General features: G+C 39.8%; 1 protein-coding gene and 1 long non-coding RNA gene across 7 annotated transcripts in view; one reads left to right on the forward strand and one right to left on the reverse strand.

Moving 5' to 3' along the window:
• Positions 1-27,268, forward strand: part of LOC310765760 — a 123,965-nt gene that overhangs the window by 4,222 nt on the left and 92,475 nt on the right. The window contains exon 2 of the long non-coding RNA XR_014549776.1: positions 4,426-4,519. This is a non-coding gene — a long non-coding RNA (uncharacterized lncRNA). The remainder of the gene's footprint in view (positions 1-4,425; positions 4,520-27,268) is intronic.
• Positions 1-27,268, reverse strand: part of DNAJC6 (DnaJ heat shock protein family (Hsp40) member C6) — a 51,095-nt gene that overhangs the window by 2,363 nt on the left and 21,464 nt on the right. For 2 of the 6 annotated variants that reach the window (XM_083621102.1, XM_083621098.1), the window contains 17 exons: positions 25,305-25,455; positions 21,887-21,936; positions 21,605-21,753; positions 19,304-19,438; positions 18,192-18,325; positions 16,531-16,725; positions 15,728-15,845; positions 14,596-14,675; positions 12,855-13,048; positions 12,665-12,745; positions 11,673-12,119; positions 9,214-9,366; positions 8,195-8,266; positions 6,930-7,064; positions 3,051-3,317; positions 2,080-2,225; positions 612-788 (listed from right to left, as the gene is read on the reverse strand). In XM_083621102.1, the coding sequence (XP_083477228.1) occupies positions 612-788; positions 2,080-2,225; positions 3,051-3,317; positions 6,930-7,064; positions 8,195-8,266; positions 9,214-9,366; positions 11,673-12,119; positions 12,665-12,745; positions 12,855-13,048; positions 14,596-14,675; positions 15,728-15,845; positions 16,531-16,725; positions 18,192-18,325; positions 19,304-19,438; positions 21,605-21,753; positions 21,887-21,936; positions 25,305-25,455 (2,684 nt within the window). The remainder of the gene's footprint in view (positions 1-611; positions 789-2,079; positions 2,226-3,050; positions 3,318-6,929; positions 7,065-8,194; positions 8,267-9,213; positions 9,367-11,672; positions 12,120-12,664; positions 12,746-12,854; positions 13,049-14,595; positions 14,676-15,727; positions 15,846-16,530; positions 16,726-18,191; positions 18,326-19,303; positions 19,439-21,604; positions 21,754-21,886; positions 21,937-25,304; positions 25,456-27,268) is intronic. The other 4 variants (XM_083621103.1, XM_083621100.1, XM_083621099.1 and 1 more) reach the window with 3 other exon arrangements.

The raw sequence follows: 27,268 nt of genomic DNA on the forward strand, positions 1-27,268 counted from the left end.
TGACACTATAGAAGTAGGTTGTGGTTGCTCCTGGTACATATTCACTTGCCTTTAGTGAATAAGCTTTATTGCAATCTGTAGTTCTTAATGGAGATAGACTTACAACTTCCAATAGGCCGGCGTAGTATTTACCTATTGATATAGTTTTGAGCTATAAAGTAATGTTGTTCACCATGACCTCACACCTTGCCCACACAATCGTATCAACATTTCCCCTTGTTTAATTTTTTCCAGACCCATCAGACTTTAATTCTTAGCCTAAGCATATCAGTTTTATGAACCACAGTTTTTATTTTAAAACATTTTTTTTGCTGCAAAACTCAAACCAGAAACATAATTAGTAAACATGCAAGGTCTTATTATTTTCATTCACTTGACTGAGCCATATCACATTTTCAGACTATTTCTGAAATTATCCCAATAAACTTTCCCTAAGCTCCCACACAACTGGTAATAATTGCTACACCAAAGGTTTTCAGTGAACTGCAGTGACTCTTCGCTCCATATTGTTTTAAAGTGATAATGGTGAAAGTAATTGCAGGGATGGATCAAGTAGGAATCATTAAACTAGTACATGAGGTAACAGATTAACATAAAATATTATTACTTACTTTATCAGGATGCACAACAAGCACTGCTCTCCGGTAAACCTTCTTTACTTGCTCTGGAGTAACAAGATCTGCCATGCCCACAGGTTTCCATTTTGTCTCTCCTTCCCATAGTACTGTGTGCATTGTGGACAACAAGGCTCTTATGTTTCTCTCCTTTCCTTCAATCCATTCAAGGATCTGTGAAAATAGATAATGTAGTACTAAACCAAACTGCAAGAGAATATCTATACTAGCATGAATACTTATTTGATTGGAACAGTTTATAGTTTGTTTCTTCCCAGTTTGCTTTGAATCTCCGAAAGACAGGAGATAGATATCATCAAATGGAAATGTCAAATTGTTACCTCCAAGAACAGATACATAAAACTGCTTCTGAATATGGAGATTCAGCTAGTATTGTTCGTAACTCTCCAAATTAGAATTGTGGGATACATGGATATAGCTAGTGACCAAGGAAATTAGTGTGAATCACATGCCCAAGGATTCAACAATATAAATAGAATAAACTTAGCAAAATAAATATTAGGTAACTTATATACATAATTCATAATCCTCCAAATGAAAGACTTGTACCGTTATTGGGACAGACCCTATTTAGTCCTTCATAAAAGATTAATGTCAGTTTAATTATAATAATTATTCATGAGTTTTTCTGGTAATCATTCCAACTAGTGATTAGCTGGAACCCACAGACCATATGAAGAGAGTTGGAGCAGAAGGCATAGTGAGTTTTGCACTTATCTTCCATCTAAACACCTTCATTTGCCATAGTGATCACAGACCTTTTCACCCCTTAAACAGTAATTAGAAAAGAGCCAAATGGGTTTAGAGACCCCCCCCATGGCCAAAGCCATTGCTGGGAGAAGCTGGGCTAAGTGGGCTTAGCCCCCGACCGCCACCGCCCCCCACACCTTGTTGAAGGGTTTGAAGCTGGCTGATTATGAAAAAGTGATAAGAGGGAATTAAGGTCTGAGGGAGCAGGCCAAAGGCTGCCCTTTTTCCTGATCCAGTCCTTGCTCCCCACACAAGTCAAGACCTAGAACCTGCATGCTGTTCTCTACTGCCAGAGATATTTCCAGGTAGCATGAGGGAAGAATGCATGCCAACTTTCACCCACACAGAGCTTAGGAGAACGGAGATGGGGGAACTGTTTTAATCCTTCTCCCACACTATTTTCCTGCACAAATAGGGAGTCTCTACTATCAAGACAGAGTCTTACCTACATTTAGACACAGTCCATCCCCACCTTCTCAGTTTTGAACAATCAGTTCCCTTGTGTGGATACTGAAGCTTTCTAGAAAAATATAGGCATGCAAAACCCAAATATTGACAAGGTCCTGTTACTGATCTTGGTATCATGCTTGCATCGTAAAACATCTCTGAAGTATTAAATATTCAACTATTATACAATCCAGTCAAAGCAAAATCTTCAACAATTTGGAAATCAAATCCAAAGCATTCAGCTTACTTTTAATTTTTCAGGGTCCATCTCCTTGGCCATTTCTTCTTTCCTCATTTCTGCTATTGTTCTTGGTCCCTTTCTGTCTTTGTGAGCATTAAAGCCTTGACCAGATAAGAGGTCTTCAAAATCAGCAGACACTTTTGGTTTGGATTCTTAATGGGAAAAAAGTATATAGTGTTAAAAGGAAGTATTACTTGATTTAAGAAGATATAAATGTCACATTATTGTAAATACTTTACAAAATCATTCCGTACGATGCAGCGAAGTACATATGGGCATACCTGTATTTTTCCTCTGCAGCGCAAACAGAAGGAGTTTAAGCACTTTTATTCCCAACACCACCGTTGTGAGAAAGATGGCACATTCACCCCTCTGCTGAGTACAGGTCACTCTAAAAACACAAGTCACTTAGCACATCACCCTTTCTAAAGCATCCATGTACAAGCAGGATTTCCCAGTTGAATCTTACAAGTTTTGCTTGCCCATTTTGAACTTGAACTCACTCAGCAATTCAAACTGAATAAAATAGTGTGATAAATAAGAACTAGATGGCTTCTAACTATTTGCTCACGACATCTGTTAAATCTGACACCCATTAAGTTGATGCAGAACAAATTAGGGTGAAGCTGAACATTCTGGCAGATATGGGACTGCCACCAAATATGACAGCCCCTCTGAGTGAGTTTCTTTCTTCCTATCTTCCCAGTAGCATCTCATGCCAATGGCAAGATGCAAGGTCATAATGCTGCAGGTTTCCCCATCCCTATTCCACACTGATGACAACGGTCAGGGCATGACATCATGTCTGCAATAATATCTAGTTCTTCACTTAGAACCAGAATGTCTAAATTAATTTCAAAACACATCGCCTGTATTATAGCTGAGTGAATATTTTCAGCTTGGAAATACTCCACCTCTAGGCCTTCAAAACTACAAAACCGCATCGGAAGACTAAAAAGATCAAAAAATCAATTTACCAGAACTGCCTGATCCTTTTCCACGGTCATTTTGGCCACCGGGCGCTGCAGAAAAACTCACATTATAATTAGGCCTGTTCTGTGGAGAGGAATGTGGCATGCTTTGTTGGGGTTTTGTCTGTGATTGTGGCCAAGAGTATCCAGTGCCTTGTTGCCAGCTGCCTCCTCCCATTGGCTGAGGAGATGGTTTCTGTGGTGACCCCATAGGAGGAAATACTCCACCCATTCCTGTCGGTGTGCTGGGTTTGCTAGCGAAGGAAGGACAGCCTGAAACATGAAGCAAAGCATTTTGTGTTAATAATACTGCCTGTGTAATAGGAAAGCAGAATTACCAGTTGATATCTGGTAATTTCCTTACTAAGATTCAAAGGGCTGCAGGTGGACCTGGGTCCAAGCATTGAGGCTTCCACCCATCCCTTCTATGTCTGAAGGTTGGAGAAGTGTTGCAGTGCAGCACAAGAAGCAAAAATAAAAACCTCTCAAGTCAATAAAGTCTCCAGGAAGCACTTTAGATATGCACACATAAATGTTTGGATTTCACCTACGTCTATATATTCTTTTGTATACTTGTTAACAAAATCATTTAATATACAGATTTTTACATAAATATATATAAGCATTTAAAGAAGAATATTAGTAGCATTGGGTTATAGATATATATTCCAATGAAGCATAGGGCAGGTGGAAACGACATAGCTTATATTGAAATGTGCTGCACCAGAAAACAGCAAATATGCATTTCTTGGAAGATTTGGCATAGATTAAACTTGTAAGTTCCTCAAGAGTGTAAATACTGAATATAATAGCATTCTGGAGCAGTCTACACAAATACAGATCACATATGATTACTCAACCTACTAATAATTGGGGGGGGGGGCAAAGAGAGAGAAAGAGATTACGTGTCATTCTTTTTCTCCAAGCTATCAGCAATTTGAAGGCTAAACACAACATTGTGCAAAATAAGGATAATGGTATTTTCACTTGCAGGCAGCAATTTCTGGATCAGAATGAAAATCCAATCAACACCAATGTCCTTAACAATTTTTTTTTTTTACAGAATTCAAAAGCTTCACCCATTTGTTTTGGTAAAGTACCACCAGAACTTTACCATTTCCACCATTTCCTCTGATCACATAAATATAGTAGAAACTATAGATTATTTAAAAATTGCCTTTTTGTTGCTTGTGGGGTTTTTTTGGCTGCTTGTTTTTTTTTACTTCAGATATTAATATTCTGCATATTCAACTTCTTTTTACTTAAAATCATGGAACCCCTTCAGTACTGCAGACTTTTCTTTTTTTTAAAAAAAGAAGAAATAGCCACAAGTTGTTGCACTACGTGACATCTGACACATTTTCTGTTTTTGATCCTGCAGAGCAGCAGAACACCAGCAGAGGGAAGCAGGACACCTAATTTCAGAACCAATGTGAGGTTTGGACACATGAAGTGGTAAACAACAGGGAGCGGAGGTAATGCAAGCTGTTATTGTTATGGTAGAAATTAGGGGGCCAAGGAGGGAAGACGGAAGGGAAGCCTATTTAGAAAAAGGAGGAAAGACAAAAGCATCCCTTGAAGAAGGTACTTGCAAACAAGGCAGTGACCTACATTTTACTCTCAGTTTTAGTACATTTTCATCCTTCCCACCCCCTCCCAGAATTTCCTACTTTGTTCCTCATCTGTATTTACTAAGCAAGGTTAACTTTTCACATACTGTTGTCAATGACAAGAAGTCAGTCCATGACTTTTAGGGTTGTGCCCCACATTTAAGTGATGCCCTATGCAAGCCACACATTGCATTGTTCACAGGACAGATCCATCTGTCTTGGATCTATCCAATTAATCATGATATATGGTTAAAATGGGTGGGGCAGGGAGAGGAAAGGCCACCTTCCCAGGGTAATTTTTTCATATATTAAAGCCTGTATTAGATATTGGAGGTTAAACCTTGAATTGCGAACACAAATATTTGTGTACAATAGCAGCCATGCACAAATTAGTGTAGCAGTTCCCTTTATTTTCCTATCACATATTAAATGTACTTAATTAGCCCAAGAGATCTTCAGTACTGCTCTTCATGTTTTGTTCAACTGACAAAAAGTTAGTGAGAATATAAGAAAAACCAAACTCAGTTCAACTTCTGCACTTTTTACTGGCTGCCTTTTTAGTTAGTTAGAAGGAGCATGATTCAGAAGTATCAGAGGAGAAAGGCTTTCTGTAAAAATAGTCAAAAAAAGTACTATAGCCTTCTGGGGTTAATTGACATAATTTCTCTCAGATATATTGCTGTAAGGCCTACTTGCAAAGCTCTATGCATTCCTGTCTTGTGAACATGGATTTTTACTATATTGCCAAGTTTTTATTTCTGTAAACGTCACCTTGTAAATGTCTACTGTTCTGGAGAAGAACTATATAGCTCAGTGTTAGAACATCTGATTTGCAGGCAGAAGGTCCCTAGTTTAGTCTTTGGCAGGGGTAGGCAATCTAAGGCCTGTGGGCCGGATGTGGCCCAATCGCCTTCTCAATTTGGCCTGCGGGTGGTCCGGGAATCACCGTGTTTTTACATGAGTAGAATGTGTGCTTTTATTTAAAATGCATCTCTGGGTTATTTGTGGGGCATAGGAATTCGTTCATTTCCCCCCCCCCCCAAAAAAAATATAGTCTGGCCCACCACATGGTCTGAGGGACGGTGGACCAGCCCATGGCTGAAAAAGGTTGCTGACCCCTGTTCTTTGGCATCGCCAGATAGGGTTGGGAATACCTGCTGTCTGGTGAGTTGCTGCTAGTTGATATAGACCATGGTCTGACTCAGGTCACATGCCACAGCATACATTTAAAGCACACAACATCCTCCAAAGAATCCTGAAAACTGTAGTTTGACCCCCCACTGAGCTATAATTCCCAGCACCCTTAACAAATTACAGTTCCCAGGATTCTTTGGAGGAAGTTGTGTGCTGTAAATGTAAAGCATTTTTGGAGGGTAGGGGGACTGGTGAGAATTTTAAAGCAATGGGGAAAGATCCACATAAGCTGAAACAGACAGGCTTGGACAATTCCTTCAGTGCTCAACTGGTAATGCCTCTATGGCCTTATTTACTTCAACACCCTTCCTGACCTGCTCTATCCTTGTTGTTTGCTAATCAAGACTGTAAAAGCCCAATGGGAGTTATTTATGCAAATTAAGGGTTTTTCAAATTCAATTGAACAGAACCATATTTAAGATACATAGCCAGTTTATCATGAGTCTCAGCAGATCCAACACAAATGTGTGTGTTTTAAAGCTTTGTTGTAGTACTGCTGAAACCATTGTTGAATGTGTAAAAGAGGTGAGAGCTTGAAAGCATAGCTTTACTTCATGCCATCCCACAATGTGGTTCTCTCATGGTAACTATGGTGGGATCAGGCAAAGGTAAATAGTAGCCTTTCACGCATATTAAATACAACATTTTATTGAAAGTCTAATCAAGCTACCGATCTGTATTAATTGACTCAAGAGATGGAGCAGATCCTGCCTTCTAAATCTGCCAGTCTTTGCAAACAGATTTTAAAGCTCTCCTCCACTGAATCTGCCTACTTTTACCATCTTTCTCAGATCAGCCTGCCTTTTCTCTCTCTTTCTGCTTCATAAAAAGCATAACAAGTTGAATATGCAGCAATAATATGTCAGGATCACAGGATCAACCTATGTAGTTCTACAGCATTTGCTTGCCTGCCATGGATGGGTTTGCAAGGGCTATTCATTCCAGAGAAGCAGGCAAGTGGTTAATTGCTCCATTGTGCAATTCACTGTGGTCCTTCTTTCATTGCCTAGTGTAAAAATGCACATCTGATTGAGTAGAATGGGTAGCCAAAAACATGGACAATGTTCAGGTTTAATCTAACCTGCCAGATTTGCACCAAGAGTTCCCAAGTCAGCAAAAGGATCCAGTGTTTGTGGTTTGGCTTGATGTGTAGGTGTGCTGTGCAGTGACCCTGTAGGGCTGGTAGCAGCTGATTTGCTCCCCATACGTAGACCACCTAAGAAGAAAAAAGAGAACGCTTATAAAATATAATTTAATGACCTCAGATACAAAATTAATATAAGATTGCTGCTTCTTATCAGTTGGTCAGCTCAACACATGGACACCTCAGCAGACGTGTAATTTAGAGATAAATGATAAGTACAAAATTCACACAAGAAGATACATTGAACAGAGCATTGAAGGTGTTCCTGCTGCGACCCAAATAACTTTTGGCAAAACTCACCAGTGGTGGCAATTTCTCAGGCTGCACCCTCATTAAATTTTGCCATCAAATGAACAAATACTAAAGAATTTTAACTTCGTTCATGTTCTATGAAGTGGCTTTTGACAATTGTGTAAATGTAGCTAGCAGTATGAATAATATGCCAGTTTTAATAGCATACAAGCCATTTGCCATGTTTAGGCATGCACAAAGAGAGTTGGGAATCTTCGTGTGTAAAAATGTTACATTTTGCTCAGACTTTTAAAACAAATTTGAGTAGTTCTTGCTTACAGCTTAGACTAGTTTTTTCTGTGTTATATGTTTTGTTTCTGAGGGCCAAGTTATAGACGATATCAAATTTATCATTGCATTTAATGTGCACATATTTAATGCAAATAGCAGCTTCTGTGGAGGGTGATGATTATTGGGATCACAACAGGTAGGGAAAAGGGAGGTTAAACCAATGGGGGATTTATTCCCAATGCAAACAGCAGCCACAGAAGGCATACGTTCATCAGGACAGCAAAAGGTGAGGAAAGGGTTAAATTCCTCTCCCCTGATGTTTTTAATTATAATTATTATAATTATTAAGCATCAACCATTGGCTATTTGCATTGTTTTTAATGCATGTTAAATACAAAGACACATTTAACTTCATAGCTAGTTTGGACCAGAGGTACAATCTTCTTGGTATCTTTGGTGTTCATGTTTTATGTTCAAATAAGAACAAATGAATTTGATAAGTTTATTTAAGGTAACCATTAGAGGTCTCCATTTGTGCAATTACCTCATCACATAGGTTCATTTTAATGTAAAGTGGACTATTTGGAAATTAGTGGAAAGTGTCACTGTTCATAGCCAATAGGAATGAACGTCACATAGCAAATCATCTTAAACAAGTTAGAAACTAGTTTCAGACAAACCTGATTTGCTAGGCCATTCCCAATCACCTGAAACATCTGGCTGAATGGAAACAGATGGTGTACTAGAAGAAGCTAAACAAGAAGAGAATTGCCTATTAACATACATTGTTTATCAAAATTAAGGAAATGTCCTTCCAGTAATTCTGGATGCACATTATTTCACTATATTCATAGTTTTGACAGAACACTGGGTGCACTGGTTACTCATTGTATCAGAAATTAGTACATGCTATTTTCCAAGCCTGGATATTAATACAGTGGTACCTCTAGTTACGAACTTAATTCGTTCCAGAGGCCCTTTCTTAACCTGAAACTGTTCTTAACTAGAGGCGTGCTTTCACTAATGGGGCCTCTTGCTGCCACTGCGCCACCGGCACACAATTTCCATTCTCATCCTGGTGCAAAGTTCTCAACTCGAGGTAACTCTTCCAGGTTAGTGCAGTTTGTAATCTGAAGCATTTGTAACCTGAGGCATTTGTAACTCAAGGTACCACTGTATTAGATTAAGCTTGCAGCCTGCTGGAAAATTTAGATGCACTTATACTAAGCTTTAAAATGGAGAAAAGTTCTACTGTAGCCCTCAGACAAACCCAGCCCATCTAGACCTACAGTTCATAATGACATGCTTTTTGATGCCACACAACCATATTCCATGTGTTCATTCTAAAGTAAGCACCACAGAGTTCAATGGTGTTTGTTCCTACATAAGTGTATATAGGATTTCAGTCTTTTTCAAATTTTATGGAAAAGAATACAGTCTCCCCAATAAACTTCCTCATATCAAACAATTTCATATTGTTTGGCATGTGAACAATTCGGAGCCCATGGCTTGTTGCTGTTAACTTCAAAACATGAAAATCATATCTTAGTATTGTATATCTGAGGCCCACTAACCACTTAAGAAATTGGAAGAGAAACTATTTGACCTTATTAATAATCTGCAAGTGTATGAAGATATGGTTATCACCACTAAACTTCTATTCAAAAACAAAAGAGTGGGCATTTGAAATATTTCCTACCCATATTGAAAGGATCTCCTTGAACAGTAGGTGAAGGACTCCGTGCTCCTTGAAGAAAAGGATCAGTGGTGGCATTTGATGAACCAAGAAAAGAACCTAGAAGATCAGGGGCAGGCTTCTTGGGACTACTGCCAAATGGGTCAAAGGCAGCTGCTGCAAGAACAACATATTTGTTCTATTAAACGTGTATCCCATTCACCCCAAGTCCACTATTAAGCTGTGTTCCTTTACTCCAGAGCATACCCATATTACTCCTAACTGTTTTGTACATAAAAATAGGATACAATTAGGGAAGAGATTAAGGATTTGCCATCAAATCAAGAACTATAGAAGACAAAGACTCGTGTAGAGGTATTGATTACATTGCTCCATCTTCTGGTGGAGGAAGGAGCAGGAGAGGCTGGAATGAGAGTGACAACCTTCTTCCACACGCACGTGAAATTGAGAGTTTATGGGAGTGTGTTTAAATTTCAACTCGGGCAACCAAAAAAACAATCAAGAAGGCAATAACTCATTGCAATAGGCAAGTTTGCTCTTGATTTGCATTTGGATCTTTCTCGTTATGTTCTGCAGCTCTCTCATTTATACCAACTGTTTCCTCCAGAATGTACATAAATTTCACTAGCACACAAGTTCAGTGAGTTCATTCACTTTTAGCATTTCAGTACTTTCTTCTCATGTTTCCTTTCTGTTTGTGTTCACTGTGAACTAAGATATTTCTTCTTATCTTCTAAATTTAGTTAAGAGGCTAGAAGGTTTAAGGAACAGCAATTCTGACACAAAGAGGAAGCATTTAAAATGCATGTTGCCTCTTATGTACCCAGAAGGTGCCCCTGAGCTGTTGTGGTGCCATGTTCAGGTGTTCTGTCAGCTCAAGGTGAATGTGTCAGTAATGTCAGTGCACAGCAGGTTTTGTGACAGATGTTCAGAATCAGGTTGAACGGAAGAAAGTTTCACATAGAACCAAGAAACAGGAGGGGCTTTGTATCATCAGAAAATTTGGGATAGGCATAGTGCTAAAAGGCAGGTGGCTAAAAAACAGAGAAGAGAGCAGGAGTGGGATGGCAAGTGGGAGGTAACAGAAGCCTAGGAAAATGGGGAGTGGAGCCAGGTAGAAAGAGAAGAAAATAGCAAGAGAATCTGTTAAAGGGACAGAAGCAAGTCTGTGAGGATAGCAAATAAACTTTGATAGAAGTATGGGCAGGGACTGAAATTCATGCATTTATTAGGACTATGCAGGCATCTTTAACTGCATACCAATAGTTGTTTATCAAGGTTTTTCATTTTTAAGGACAGAATAATGTGATGAGTTTTAATAAAAACCAGCAAATTCTAAATGTTGCAACGCACGTAAACGTGGAAAAATATGGCACATTCCCCCCCTGCAGTGCCCAGTTGCTATTGGATCAAAACACTGACAACAACAGCACTCAATCAGTGTTGGGGGTGGGGTGAGGGGATGACGTATGACTGCTGCCAGCATGCGCTAAGGAAGGATAGGCATTTAGCATGCTGTCACAATCAGAAGCAAGCTGGCAGGTGTGATTACGTGCTAAAAACTCAGCATGTTCCACTGGCAGCCACAACATGCACTGCCTCCTTGGCATACACTATGGGGCTGAAACAGAATTAGGTAAACAATAAGCATGGCTGTTTTGTTAGGGGGGTTTCAGAATTTCTTACAGAAAACAAGTGACCAGAATGACTTGAGATAATAAAGGATTTGTGACTGATACAACAAGAAATTTCTTGTTTTCATAAACAAAGGCTTGAGTTCTCACAACTGTGAATGGAAGGGAGTTCACAGAAGGGGACTTTTTCATTTTCCCATTACATCTCCAACTTCCTGCACCCAGCAAAAAGGTTCTCACCTGGGTCAGGAGACTTTCCTGAGAAGTGGGGGATGGGACATCACAGGAGCACCAAGGGCAGGAGGAAATTTCCCAAATTTGAAAACATGCAGAAAGTTTTCTCCCATTAACAATTTTCAGAACCAAGCCAATGGTTACTCCAAGTTAATAATCATGAAATAATACTATCTGAATCTTGATTGTAAAAATTAGAAACTAAAATTGACAGCTTAGGCTACCGTGCTTCAGACAAGTAACTGTTAATATAAAACAGCATTTATCTTTCTTAGAATTCTGCAGTTGTTTAAGGGTTTGTTTGTACAATCTTAATTTCACTTTGCCACATCAATTTGCATTTTTTAAAAGTCCTCATTAATATTTGCCATCCTTTTAGTTCACATTTCTCTTGTGATACTATTTTTGCACATTTCCCCTAGTGTCATGTATGTTATTGTTAACAATATATGCATGTGGTACGCATTTCAAATGTGAACTGAACTGAGTTTCTCCCCCATTCCTAGTAGAAAGAGAACCTATTTAGAAATGATTGCCAAGAAATTTTTTTAGAAGGTTTTGGGTTTTTTAAGTGTCACAATTAGGAGTTTTTACCTTCTCCTACTCTTGGGGACAGAGATGGGGATGCTGAAGCTGCAGACCGCCGTGGGGTGGATTGTGTGGATCCAGTGCCACCCATCTGAAATACATCCTCAACAGCCGACTGTCCACCTTGATTTGGTCCTCCAGAGTTACCAACCCCAAAGATATCACTCAGCAAGTCTGAGTTTGAGGGCGGTGCGGCAGGTGCTGCTGGGAAGTTCTTGCTCATAGGACTGCCTTCCAAGCCTAAAAGATCGACATCCTCTGGGGGTGGTGGACCTGGTGGCTCTTGATGCTTCTTGGTATGCTTTGGTGCCCCGTGGATTTTGTCACTGCTGGTGTTACTATGCTGACTGGAGAGGGATAAGAGTTCATCATCTGACTGCTCACTTTCTTCATGCACCAGTGCCGCCCGGTCCTCAGAGCTGGGATGAGAGCTGCTTCTCTCCAGTTTTTGATCTTAGTGGTCAAAAGAAGCTCAAGATTAGCTAGTAGTTCTGTTGATCCTTCAGTGCTAGATACAAAGGGGGGAAATACCCCTTCTCTCTCTCTCTCTCTCTCTCTCTCTCTCTCTCTCTCACACACACACACACACACACACCCCACATGTGGAAGTAAACACTACCAGCAATAGCAACGTTTACACTTAACCCAAGTACTTTGGGTTAAACACACAATGGAAAACACAAAATTGAAAACGCACAGTGCTGACAGCACATTGCTTTTCCAGGGGACATTATTACAGTCAACTGCAATGATGAGCACAAAATAAGCCTGTCATGAGAACTTGGCCAGAAGTTCTATGAAGTGTGATGAGCCCATGAATACTATGCATGTCTATATGCTGGCCAGTTCTTTCCTATGAGTCAAGAAAATGCTTATGCCTTGCCATGGGGCCATGTGAACACAGCATTCCCGAGCTCCTTGGGGACAAGAAATGAGATAAGGGATAGAAGAAAACTAGTATGTGAATTATGAGTTCTGAAAAGATATGTTACCCATACCTTGCCAGCTGAGAGATGACAAGAATGCACCCTGCCCCACATTCTTCAGGTTATCTTGTGGCGCATCTACAGGACCTCTACCTATAATGTACAAAGCGTCAAGGCATACCAAAAATGTGTGAAATAAATGGCCAACTTTGGCATTTTCATTAAGGTCAAAACTGCAGCACTAAAACTATAGAGCTTTTACCTGCCAAGGCAAGGGTGTCCTGGTGTTCCTGGTGTGATGAGAAAAGAATGCTGGGGTTGATATCTTTTGTTGTGAAGTTTTCCCATGGAGGTGTTAGATCAGTCTGTCTATCAGCAGAATCTATTTCTATCTCCAACATGACATGGAACAGCTGGGGGTACTTGTCTGATGAGTCGCATGCATCCAATTCAGGTCTAAACATTGACAGAAAGTTCTTCAAATTAAAATAAAACAGTTTGAAGATATCATGTTAAAATAAAATATTGAGCCTCCATAGGATGAGCACAAAGAAGTACTTGATATGGCTGAAATATGTCACATTCTATATATGTAAAGTAAGTTTTACAGAGTGTGACATCCTAGTGGACAGAAGCAATGACAAAATATTACCTTAGTGGGTTTTTTTTACTTTGTGCTCTCAATCTGAAGTATTTAAAATCTCAGAAGAAATTTCTGATTGCAGATGAAGAGGATAGTTTGGATTTGTAATTCTAGTCCAAATGGGTTCAGGGAGTATTTAATAGTGATCCACAGGGAAAGGACACCTACCTTTTATTTTAGAGCATGCAAAATGAAAGTTGATTCACATTTAACTTTCTCCCTGATAAAAAGCTATTTCAGTTCAAAACGTGTTGTGCCTCAGTGAGCAGAGTTGTATTAAAGGGCTCCTTTCTGCTACTTCAGAGATCTTGAACCAGCTCTAACATGTACAGAAGCCTTGGGCTAGATGTAGCAGATTAAATTATTGCTGTTGCCACAGCCATCCCTGTTTTAGCCCATTTAGCAGGCATTTAGCAGGCATGCTACTGTTGCTACCAGTGTTTGTCTCCTTGCTCATCATAACAGTGGTTGGCTTCTTCAGGAAGCAGGCAAAACAAGAGAGCCGTGGCTGAAAGAACTGGCATTAGCTTCTATGGTGGCTTTGCAAAGATGAGAGCAGCTATCTGCTATGGCTCTCACATGCAGGGGCTGGTTCACAGGATGCTAATTTAACCTGCCTACTTTACAGACACCTGGAGTAAGGTACCTTGCTTAGTCTTGCTGACCACTTGTGTTTTAAACATTCAAGTCATGATCTACATGACTTGTATGGATGGTCCTGCCCTGGAGCAGAGGGATAAATTTAGAGCATAATGGCCCCTTGGGCTTTACAATTAAATACTATGGAGAGAAAGTTAAGAATTTTCACATATGAGTTTTAATCTCAACCTTAACTTCAAACACATCCTATTTTGCTACTAGGAGAAGTGGAACATTTTCATGCCAGGGAACAGAACATCTTACTCACTAGCAAAATTACAGTGTCTAGAAGGCAAGACTTCTCTAGTTTATTTTAGAATATTCCTTAATTAAGGAGCATAATTTTGTTGCATTATTAGGTAGATCTATGACAACCAGTTAAGTATACAGGCTTCTCTGTGGATTTTGTTTCTGGGCCTATGCAGGCCTTCTGCATGAAACAAAACTCCAATGTGCCTGAAATCATGGGATGAAGCAGGAGAATGCCCGGCCTAGTATCTACAACCTTTGCTAAAGAGATTTTAAAAGCATGCATTGCTTTTGCAATGAATTATATTAAGATAAATAGGGAACTACATGCTTCATTTACTCAAACTCCTGAGATTTCTATTGAAATAGGTGTCGCTTGATTGCATATCAACACTTATGGGTGTTGCTGCAATAATCCATATGCAGCTAACTACTCAGAACACAGCATCATTTCTAGTCATGAGATACTTACTTATTGAATTTTAATACCGTTGTTCCCAAGGCTATAAATCCAGTGTGAAACTGAATCTGGAATATTTGTGTGTTCGTCATCTAAAAGAATACATTAAAACACAATTTTAAAATCAACCCCCCTCACAAAAATAAAATATTTGGTGTATAGTATGCAGGTATTAGTAAGTTAGTCTGTAGCAGGCTTAAACAGTTATTTTGCAAATTCAAATCCTTCATTATAACAAAGTATGAAAATATTGCATTGATGAAGACATACTTTTGGATCAGGGTTAGGAAATATGGATCTTTCTATTGCATTCAGTTCTTACAGTGGGGGGAGAAACAGAAGCCCATTTGCCCTGCTTACCATGAGTACATAAAATGTAATGATATCTGAGTCATAAAACATGATGGCACTCCCTCCTAATATTCATGTGACTAAGACACGAATGAAACATACTGCTCATGGTATAGAATTATTCTGTACAATATAGAATTATTATCATTTTTATGTTATCAGTAATAACATAAATTCTGACTTAGTTCTGCATGATCTGTCCACCCCTTTTGGAAAGGGAATGGACTATGTATAATAAGAATTTATGTGTTGTTGTCACCACATAGAGGAATATTACTTTGTGAAGACAGTTCAAGTTTCTCCATAAGTTTCTGAACTGGACTGTAGTCTAAAGTGACATCAATACTTGTTCAGCAATATTATTAGACAAACTACCAAACATCTTTCAATAAGTAGCACCACTGCCTCATTCTTATTTTGCTTCCATATCTCCCAGTTTTTTTAAAAAAAAATAATGGGTGCAGAACTGTGTACTGCAGAAAGGGAACATCTGTTTTCTTTTTGGTCTGCTTAGATGAGCTGAAAGAAGAGCAGTACCAAGCATTACCCCCAAAGTATTGGAATAAATTTCCCTTGATAAAGTGAATGTCTTGAAAAACATCAGGAAACTATTCTCTTTTTCAGCTGTCTCTTCCCTTTTGAGATTTGACTTCAGCAGCTGCTTTTGATCTTCTCATTGTGTCTTTCGATTTTGACACCCCACTGTAACCTCACCACAGTATTAAAGAATCTGGAGTTGGCTAACCACCCCCACTTGTTTAGCTTTACATTCAACAAATGCATCAAGTCATACTTTAGCTTGAAGTCGTCCCCCAATAGTTGATCGCATATGGTAGACAGAAACCACTACGTCGCCATGGACAGTGACTCCTAACGGAATTACAACTTTTCCTTCTTGAATACGGAATTCCCTAAAGAAAAGTAAAATAACTTTTACTTTACAACTCTTGTAATATTAATCAGAACTGTCAAAACAAAATTCACAGTGACCTTACCCCACACCCAAGTACTGTACCACTCTACCCAGTAGAAGGAGCAGGTTGGGCCAGTTAACAAGAAGTCTTGGTTTGGCTGGTTTGTTTACCTCCCTTCTCTCTCACAGCACAAGCTACAGCCTATTTCAACATCCACAAATATACTCTATGCAGAAAATGCACAGAATATGAAACAGTCCATAGTACAAAAATCAAAACTTCAGAGGCAAAACATTATCCCTATTTAAACATTATGTATCCCTATTTAAACATTATGTATATGTGTGAAGGGCTCATCCAGAACATGGCCAACATGTATGGTGGTAGCACTTCCCAGTTCATGTATGATAAGAGCCAGTGTGAAGATAGGAAGCCGCTACACACATATGCATTGGGAAATCCTGGTTCCCATTCAAATAGCCACAGCTGTATTGACACAGACCCAGGCAGATACCCATACCTATATTTCAGACTGGTGTTGATCACGTATCAACCAGGGGATGCAACCAGCATGTTTACTGGTGCCTGGGGGCATAAGTAACTTGTGTGCTCTAGATAGCTCCTTCCCCTGCTTTGTATATATGGGTGCAGAGGTATTCTAAGTAAACACAGTGGCACTCACTTCATTCTTTCATACTCTTGGGAGGTCGTGAAGATTCTGGTTTCTCCAATAAGAATGTCACAGAAAGGCCGGCAGCCTGTTCTCTGCTTGTTGAAACAGGGCACTGGACTGAAGAGGACTGATTTGATAGTTAGAGGCTTGCAGTGAGGTTGAATAGGTTTGTCTGCTATTAGATCACAAATATATCCTACATACCTGCAATGAGAAAAATAATTAAGAGGGGTCCATTCATATTACTGCTTTGCTGAGGTCCTCTTTCGAGGGTCTTCTGCTGGTTCCCTCACTGGGATAAGCGAAGTTGCAGGGAACCAGGAAGAGGGCCCTCTCAGTAGTGGCGCCCTCCCTGTGGAACGCCTTCCCTTCAGATGTCAAGCAGGCAAAGAATTACACAACTTTTAGAAGACATCTGAAGGCAGCCCTGTATCAGGAGGTTTTTAATGCTTGATGTTTTTATTATGTTTTTTGATATGCTGTAAGCCACCCAGGGTGACTGGGGAAACCCAGCCAGATAGGCAGGGTATAATAATAATAATAATAATAATAATAATAATAATAATAATAATTGCATCCTTTAGCTCTATAAAAGTATTTGGGGTTCCTCAAGTTGCAGAATCTAGTATTTTCAATAGTAGAAAACCTGCTGTCAAGGAACAGGAATGCTGTGTCTAATTTTAAAATATAAGATTAGAGATCTCAGGGGCAAAAATCCCATGAGGAGAAAGCAAGTATAACATAAGCATCTTACAGATGCAATCCCTGATGCAGTTCTGTTTGAAAGCTGCAAAAGGATTTGGCTCTTCTCTCCCCTGACAACAGGACTGCTACCAATTGAGTGTAAAAACAGGTCCTAAGTTAATATTCCCTTAAAGTTCAGAATAGGGGTCAGGAACCTGTGGCCCTCCAAATGCTGCTGGATTACAGCTCCTCATTTGTGGTAGGGATACCACATTTTAAAGTCTTGATGCTCTTGTGATTGTCAAAAACCCAGGGCTTCAGATTATTAATGACTAAAAATTATTATTCCCACTTATACTGGAACAGTCTATTTTTTTTTAATAAATATTTATTCAATTTTCCAATTTTATACAAACACAAAAAGAAAAAGAAAAATATTAAAAACAAATCAATTTCAGTATCAATTTTTCAATAACATGTTTCTTTGACTTCCTCATACCTCCCCTTCTTGTTTTCTAGTTCAAATTGTTAATCCAGCAAATCCTAATCTCTTAACATTCCTTTTAACTAACACCTTTTTTTTCCAATCAACTTTTTTTTTTAAATTTTATAACTTAAACAATATTAATCCCAGTTCTTTTTATCATAACAGCTAGAGACCACATACATTCAATCCAGCATCTGGAACAGTCTAATTTATACAGGACCAAAGCAATTTAGGAATACTTGTGTTTTGGAATGCAGCCTTAGGAACCCAGTGGGATCATTGAAGCCTTAGCTGAAAGCATTTGTTTTGCTGAACTGTTGCCAATCTGCCTTCAACCAGTCAGTGACTGGATAAAATGAATTCCCACTGATTTCAGTGCAGATACATAGCTTTAAACAGACAGGAAGGGTGAAACTGAATAAAATCTGACTCCAAGAAATAAAGAAATGGAAAGTCACATTTCATGTGTTTAGACATTTGGTCCGTCGGGAAAACTTACCTTCTGTGGGATGGCCAGAGTACTATTCCAGGTCTCTTTGAATTTAACAACTGAATGGCAGGAATTGGATTAGAGAAGAGATGACAGAAACAGAACATTGCACTGACCAGGACTGCTGATGCTACACGACCATCCTGTCAAATAAAACACAAGAGCATCTATCAGGCTAATTAGAGGGGAAGGTTTGCCAGTTTCTGTGTAATGCATACAACATTATTTGATCAAGGTTCTCTCAAGATAGAAGCTTCCTGGCTTTAATACTAAATTCATACAGTAGCAATTGAATGCAAATACCATTAATGCTCCCAAACCACTGTAAAGATACAACTCATAAGCCAGTGACATCCACACAATTAATTCTGAGGACCAATACAGAGTCTATGAAAAACTGTTTCTATTAAATCAGCAGCAAACCTCTTACTGCATCTTCCAGCCTCCATACCAGCACTGCATTTCCCTAGCAACTACAGTAGTGGCTCTAGTGTGGAGACTCTCCATGCAATTGAGTAGGCAGATGTGGCAAGAAGCTTGTCAACATTGTAGCAATGCCACAATGAAACAGTTTTTATTTATCTCCACACTGGCTCAGTAACCCATGAATCAGCCTTCTGTTCAGCTGAGATTTACGCAGAAAGGTACTTCTGTGTCCCTGACAGGCTGGAATTGATATTCCTTTTTAGTTCTCTTTTTGGCTTTGTTGTTGGGGTACAGCATCAAGCATATTAGTAAGACTGCGACTTTTAATCAATTAGGCTTACTAAAAAGTTATCCATAATTAATTGATCTTTAAAAATAAATATATGCAGGCAGAATCCAACCAACAGGTCCTGTCAGCACAAGGATTTACAGTTGCACAACTCCCCCCCCCACCCTCTTATCTCACTTTGTGCACCCTCCCCAAATCTGCTCTAGAAGGTTGAGGGAAGAACCACAAAATATTTAGGGCACCACAATCAAATAATTTCGCTGACAACAAATGACTTAATTGGATACCACCATACACACTTTATTGTACACCACCATGAGCTTTTAAAAATGAGTCAGCAGTTTCTCAGTTCCTCTATAAACAAGCTGTTTTGTGATCAGACTTTTCTTGAAGAGTGGTTACTTACTGCCTGACTTACCATACAGTGGATGACACAAACATTTTTGGGATTCTGCTGCAACCAGTTATGCATGTTCTTACATACAGCATAGAGGTTATGGAGACTTGGCGCTTGTCTAATTGGCCAGCTACATTCAGATACCTAAAGAAGTCACAAAGTAAGGAAAGGTTAATTTGAAATTTCATAGTAACATGTTAGGTCATCTGCTCCATTCATTTTAATGGACAAGCTGCCCCTTTAAGCACATTTCGCAATCATTAAACAAAGGGTTGCTTAGCAAACATAAAAATTCATGGTTTAGAAAGAAAAGATTCAAGTCTTTTCTGTAGTTTACCCCTTACAGCTAAAATTCCCAGCACCCTAAACCAGGCATAGGCAAACTCGGCCCTCCAGATGTTTTGGGACTACAACTCCCATCATCCCTGACCACTGGACCTGTTAGCTAGGGATGATGGGAGTTGTAGTCCGAAAACATCTGGAGGGCTGAGTTTGCCTATACCTGCCCTAAACAAATGACAGTTCCCAGAATAATTTGGAAGAAGTTGTGGAAGTTCCTACACTGATTTACAAGGCCCTCAGACCCTGGATACCTTAGGGATTGCCTGATACCTTAAGTTCCTGCCTAATCACTGAGGTCTTCAGAGGAGTCACTGTTAATGGTCCCCCAAGGCTTGGATGCACAGCTCATATCTCTTAGGAGCTGTGCATTCAGTGTTGTGGGTCAAATTTTGTTTCAAATTTCCAGTTTAGGTCAGGCATCCACTGAAGACTTTTTTATTATTCCAGCAGGCATTTTAGTTGAAGTTTTTTTAAAAAAATAGTTTTTAAAATTTTGTTTTATTTAATCTTCTGCACACCACTTAGAGATGATTGTAAATTAAACTGTATATAACTTGTTGAAACAACAACAATAATATTAATAATACTGTGCTTTAAATGTATGGTGTGTATGCATGCAGCCCTGGTGTTTTGAGTACTGTATCTACAGTCTGTGCTTGCATAGCACACAATAATTCAGCAGCTACCCAGTTAACAGTAACAATTTATTACAGAATTCAGGAATTAAAAACAAAATTTTCAGGCATGGCTTTTTTAAAAGAACAATCATACTACTTTGAAAATTACAATATATTTAATAAAGGGAGAGAGGTTGCTAACCAAATGAAATTGATATAATTGCAAACTATATGTGGCAACTAAGGACAATGGCTGCAATTCTGTGTACAACTGGGCTGCTTACATCTCTCTGAAAGCCACAAGATTAAGGCAGCTTAAGCTAATATATGAGTTTCCATGAACAAGAACTTTCTTCTATTATTGAGGCACAACAATATAAGTGCCAGCCATTCTTTGCACTGCAGCAAAAGAACTGTCTGTGCAAATTTAGATAACACCACATACAGAATAATGAACAGTGAAGAAGATACACTGGATGGGCCTTTGCCCAGAAAAACTGCCTAAAACTATTTTAAATAATATTAATAATAATTAAATAATTTAAATAATAATTAAAGTAGCTCTTCTGAAATATGCATTACTTTTCCTGCATGCTTGACTAATAAGTGCTCTTTGTATCAAGTATACACTAGTCCCTAGCATTTTGTCCACAATCTATTACAAAATTCCAGGTTGCATGCACCCACATTATTCTGTGGTAGTACACCTCATTAGTCTCAATGGTATTTGTTTCCAGTAAGTGTATTTATCCAGCTTGGGGCTAGGCCCTGCCATTGTTCTCAAAAGCTGCATTCACATGGCAGTTTATTCCATTTTCATGACACTTCCCTAAAATCTAATTTCCATATTATATAAAAGCAGCTTGATGTAAAAGCTACTTCCAGAATTATAGTGGATTATAGTAGAATACAGCACAAGTTAAGCACTCATTTCCACGTTATTTCCAAGGGGATTTTTTAATGGAAGCATATAACAGTCTAACAATAAGTGTCCTAACAATACACAAACTAACCAAATATCAGTAAGACAGCACCATATAAATATCAGCAAATAACAAACAAAAACTTAGTACAGGCTCCATCCAAAAATATAAGTCCACCAGAATAACATGGTCTTATGATATTGGTTAAAAGCAGGCAAAGAAGTACCCATCTGAACCTCTACTTTTAGAGGCCTTTCCATAATTTAGGCACCTCTTTTTTCCTTGCCAACTTGAGTGGATGTAGCTCACCAGTAGAGCACCTGTTTTGCATAGAGAAGGTCGTAAAGATAACATGCCTAATCTTACAAACAGAGCTAACACCCTGTGATAGTCTGTGTCAAATCACAGTACCAGCAGAAGCCACTTACTCTATTATGAAACCTGGCAGTACGATAAGACTTCGGTGACAAATTGAAAACTGTGTAGTGGTCAGGATGTCTTGTATCCAAGAACGTCCGTACATCATCAATATGATTCCTAAATCCTAGTTCAACTCCTTCACCAGGAAATGACATCACTATCAAGACATGAAAAATGTAAGTTTACATTCTAAACCAGAAAAGATACAAGATTGACAATTAACAAGTCTAACATGGCTGCATTGCTACATGGAGCACTGCTTCATTGTTTGAAGTAACTCACACACTTACCAATAATTCTTGAGGTAATGTAAGAAATATCTAGTTCTCCCTTGGTGTAGCTATTTTAAAAGATAGGAAAATAAATGCTGGTTAATACACACACCAAAATCAACAGAAGTTTTATAGATGTTCCATGTCCCATTAAGGCCTATGCACAAGTCTTCCCTGTGTCTGTAAAGTAATAATCATATTCGCTCAGCAAAGAGACAACTGCAGCATCTTGTAATGCACAGCATTTCCCCATATTTTGGGGGTGCATTATGCCCCTGTGGTTCCTCTCCAATTGCTGCATTCATATTATTTCACTTCTGACTATGCAGTGGAATCTCTCTCTCATGCAATTATGCAGATATTTCATGTCAATTAGCTATTGATTTTAAACTGGCCCTGCACCAGAATGCGTTAAGAGATGATGAACCAAAAAATTTTTTTTTATGTATACCCCTCCTTTTCTTCTGTCATGGAACCAAAGGTGGTTTAAGAAATAGTTCCCATGAGCTTTCTCTCTCACTCTCGCTCTCGCTCTCTTTCAGGTAACAATAAAGTATATGAGGGATGGGAAACCTGTGGCCTCAGATGTTGCTGGACTCCTTCTTCCATAAACACCAACCAGGAAGTACAATAGTCAGGGATGATGGAAGTTGTAGCCCAACCTCTGGGATGGCCACAGTTGCTTCATCCCTGAATTGGGATTCATTGCCTTTCACTCTCACGACTCTGTTGGAAATATCTAAAATCTCAAGCTATTTTGTAATATTAGAAATTAGGTAGTTAAAAAAAACAACAACTACAAAGCTCATCCTGGGTCTTTATTTGTAGACAACTGCATATAATGCCAGCTAAATAATTCAATAGATAGTATCCAAGATTGTAGTTCTGTTAGGACAAGGATCATTGGGCTGCCAAGAAAACTTCCCCTCCCTCTTCTGTCCATGCATGCTCCCTAAATCTGTTCTGGGTTTTCCCCAAAACCTCTGGAGTAAATTTGGGGAGGGCAAGTTCCATTGTGCAAACAGAAATTCTTGCACTAAGGGAACTACTTTGTTGGATACCACCTATGGTGTCTACTCAGCTAATATTAAATGTTCCTTTACTGTTTCAGTACATTTGACTCAAAGAGCATAATGACAGAAGGGCCTCCCAGAGCAAGAAAATGGTGGCTGCAGGGGTCACTTTGAACATTAGGAAAGAAGCTGCCTCATGAATTTGTGTTCATGGTTACCACCAGCCTGAATACTGAAGATCTCAGCCCTCAAACAAATCCCTTACTTTTCTGTCGAATTCCACACACTTTTAGACCAAGTTAAGAATGCAAGAAGAGCCTGCTGGATCAGGCCAGTGACCCATCTAGTCCAACACCTGTTCTCACAGTGGCCTAACAGATGACTATGGAAAGTCCATGAACAGGACCTGAGGACAACAGTGATTCCAGTAAAATGGCATTCGACAGCAAAGATAGAATAATAGCCATTGGGGTTAGCATCCACTGATAGCCTTAGCCTCCATGAACTTCTCTGACCCTCTTTTATAGCCGTCCAAATTGGTAGGCATCACTGCCTCTCATGGGAGTGTATTCTATAGTTTAACTATGCACTGTGTGAAAAATTACTTTCTTTTGTCTGTCTGGAATCATCCAGTATTTAGCTTCATTGAAAAGCTCTCTATATACTCTCTCCACACCATGCAAACTTTTATAAATTTTTGTCATGTCACCTCTTCTTGCCTTTTCTCTAATTTAAAAGCCCCAAATGCTGTAACCTTTCCTCACAGGGGATTTTTTTCCTATCCGCTTGATCATTTTGGTTGCCCTTTTCTGAACCCTTTTCAGTTCTACACTAACCTTTTTGAGGAGATTCATTTCCAAAAAGTGAATAATTTATGGATAGAGAGAAATTCTTCTTCCTGTCTATAACTCAGGGTCTACCAGTGGTTTTGACTGACAGTATGTTCAGAGGAAACAAGCGGAAATAAAGCTTCACTCAGTACAGAGTTAATTTATGGGGTTCACTTCCACAAGACGGCTTCTAAAAGGAGGATTGCACAAATTCATGGAGGATAAGGCTATTGATAGCTAACTAGTTATGATGGCTAAAGGGAACTGTTTCATATCTAGAAGTATGCTCCTGAGTATCAGCTGGAGAAACAAGAGAAAAGGAAAGTTACCGTATTTTTCTCTCCATAACACTCGCTTTTTCTCTCCTAGAAAGTAAGGGGAAATGTCTGTGTGTGTTATGGAGTGAATGCCTACGGATGGCGGGGGGGATCTGCTGCAGTCGTGAGCAGAGGATCCATGGTTCCCCTTCATTCCCTCCTCCGTGACTCGCTTTGAAACAGCAAAGCGGGAGAGGAGCCGCTTACACAGGTGTAAGCGGCTCCTGTCTGGTTGACTGTCTGGTTGGGAGGAGGGAGAGAAGCAGAGGCTGCTTGTTTTAAAGGAGCAAAGTGGGAGAGGAGAGGAGCCGCTTACACGAGTGTAAGCAGCTCCTGTCCGGTTGGCTCCTTTAAATCAACCGTGCTCTCTGTCCCTCTCTCCTCCCCACTCAGCTCGCTAAATAGCAGCAAAGCTTTTTAGCAAGCCCAGCCGGGGAGGAGGGAGAGAAGCAGAGCCTGCTTGTTTTAAAGGAGCAAAGCGGGAGAGGAGAGGAGCCTTCTTCCCTTATACCCCTCTTCTGCATTATTAGCAGCATCCTTCTCCACACACCCCACGTGTGTTCCTTCTCCCCTTAAACCCCTCTCCTGCATTATTAGCAGCATCCTTCTCCACACACCCCACGCGTGCTCCTTGTCCCTTGAGTGCTTTTCCTTCCCTCCCCACTTAAAACGTGGTTACAAAGCATGGATCCTCAGGATTTTTGCACTGGGTCACCCCAAATTCACCATCAGATCACATAGCATGTCCATGGCTACAGCATGCACCAAAAAAAACACACGCACCCACTGTTTCATGGGGCCACAATGGTGCAAAAACATGGTTACAAAGCATGGATCCACATGGATGCTCAGGATTTTTGCACTGGGCTACCCCAAACTCACCTTCAGATCACATGTCTGTGGCCACAGCATGAACCACAAAAATCATACATCCACTGTTTCGTTTAGAATATTTTTTTTCTTGTTTTCCTCCTCTAAAAACTATGTGCGTGTTATGGTCAGGTGCGCGTTATAGAGTGAAAAATACGGTAGTTGCTCCATGCCTTCCTTATAGGCTTCCTGGAGTTAGCCACAGTGGCTTGAGGGCCATCATATTATTCAAACTTCAGGCTTCTACAGCAACCTTTTCTGTTTCCCTCCTAAGATCTCACCAGGGTGCTAAATAATCCCTTTGTCCAAGCCTACTAAAATCTGATTATTTCCCTGTGACAGGGAAATAATTACTAAGCTTACTATTTTGCTAGCTGAGCTCTCCAGGGCTTTTGTTTCATAGTACCTTGCAACAGATTGCATAACTTTCGTAGAAGTGTCTTTAAGAGTGTCCTTCAAGTTATCCTTTAAGTTGCTGAACAGTCTCCCTGCTCCTCCTTTCATCATGTCTAACAGGCCTCCCCCATAGTTAGACTCTATGTCCGGAGACGAGGCACCTTAAAAGAAGAAAACCAGACATAAGACAACACACACACACATACATTGCTTTGCTGGAGATTTACCAACCACAACAAGCACCAGATCTTAGCACACATCAGCAGCAACAATGCAGCTTCCAGTTAGGAACGAGCAAATGGAGATGTAAATGCCAACCAAGTTAGTTACAATCTCTGGTAAACAACAGGATGCATCAGAGTTATTTAACTGTGGTAGTGACACAAAGAATGTTACAATTTTTGTTTTGGGGGGGGAAAGGTTAACAGAATTTTTCCTGGAAAGCAAAAAATCAGATTAAATGGTGCAAAAAGAGAGGCTACCAATGACATTGCATGGTCACTACAAAACCAGGCACATATGAGGAGCACCAGTTCTGCAACAAACACTGTACTGTACTGTTTTGTTCTGTTCCTTGTGGGCTGTGGGCTGGACAGAATCAGAGGTGAATGTACCTGGAACAGAGAGAGACTAGCAACAGGAAACAGGGTATCACAGAAAGAAGCATTTTTCAGATAGGAAAGCCTGTTTTCAGGTTGCTGCTCAGCAGGATGTACTGCAGGACCTGAGACAGCTTTCAGAGGCAGGTGTTGATGTGACAAAGCCCATCTGAGTCATTATATCACTAATGCATGGCTTGCTAAATACAGAACCACATGTCTCAAGTAAAGTTCCAAGGCATTTAAAAGAATGGAACAAAGGCATACTATCAACCATGCCCAACTCTGACAAATGCAAAAGAATTTCTGTTTATCAGTCCATCTTCCCTGGACAGGCTAAGCCTGTGGCATCAGATATTTTCAGCATTTGAATACACTACCCATTTAAAGAGAATTTAACAGAATTACATTGGGAAATTCACACTCTGACATGTATCCAGACATTGCGTTCTTATGATCTGAAACCCAGCGGTGATAAATTCTGATAGCAGGCGCAATGATATCCATGCACAGAGAGAGCATTCTAACATCTCTCACTCTTCTTATGCAAGTTCCCCTACTTAAAAGCCCATTGCACAGCTCTCTTCGAACCATTTTGTCAATCTGCAATTTGTTTTGTGGAAGCTACACCACATATATTGAGTGAATGACTGCATCAGCATTCCCATTCACTCCAAAGGAGGAAACAGATCCACAGAGTTGAATGGGCAATGGATCCTTGGACTGGAGCATACATGAACACAAAAGAATAAAATAAAACAAAAGTGTGTTTGTAACAGCACAGCTGCTAATTAAGAATGAGCAAATGGGTGCAGATGTTGTGAGGAGAATCAGAACTTACAGGGTTAAACAGTTACACAGTAGTATGTGCAGGTGCCCTAATGGAGTGCTCGGTCCCCCACTGGGCCACCTTTGTGCTATTTATTCCAAGGCAGATTCTTCTTCCACACCTCCTTTGCAAGCACCCAAAAGCTAACTGTTGTTGTGTTTCTGGGCAGTAGCCTCTTCATCAGGGGTCCACAGATTCCCCCTACAAATGCTTACAGGGAAGGTGCGGAAAGCCTGCCTTGGAATTAACATACTGGCCACAATGCTGTGCACCAGACAGCACAGTGGCAACCTGGGGGTGGGAGTGTAAAGCTCTACTAAATACTAGGGCACCTCTGCATAACACTCTATGTGCTTAGCGTTGCATCTACAGATTTGAAAGTCCTTTATGCATAGCCAAGAATATAGCCGGGATCCAAAGAGCCTCTTGGGCATAGCTAGTGCAATTGATTCTTCTTTCCACTTTTTCAACAGAGACCACAAACAATTACTGTATTTTTTGCACCATAACACTCACTTTTTTCCTCCTAAAAAGTAAGGGGAAATG

Source organism: Podarcis filfolensis, assembly GCF_964270895.1.
Source record: "Podarcis filfolensis genome assembly, chromosome: 6".
Taxonomy (NCBI): domain Eukaryota; kingdom Metazoa; phylum Chordata; class Lepidosauria; order Squamata; family Lacertidae; genus Podarcis; species Podarcis filfolensis.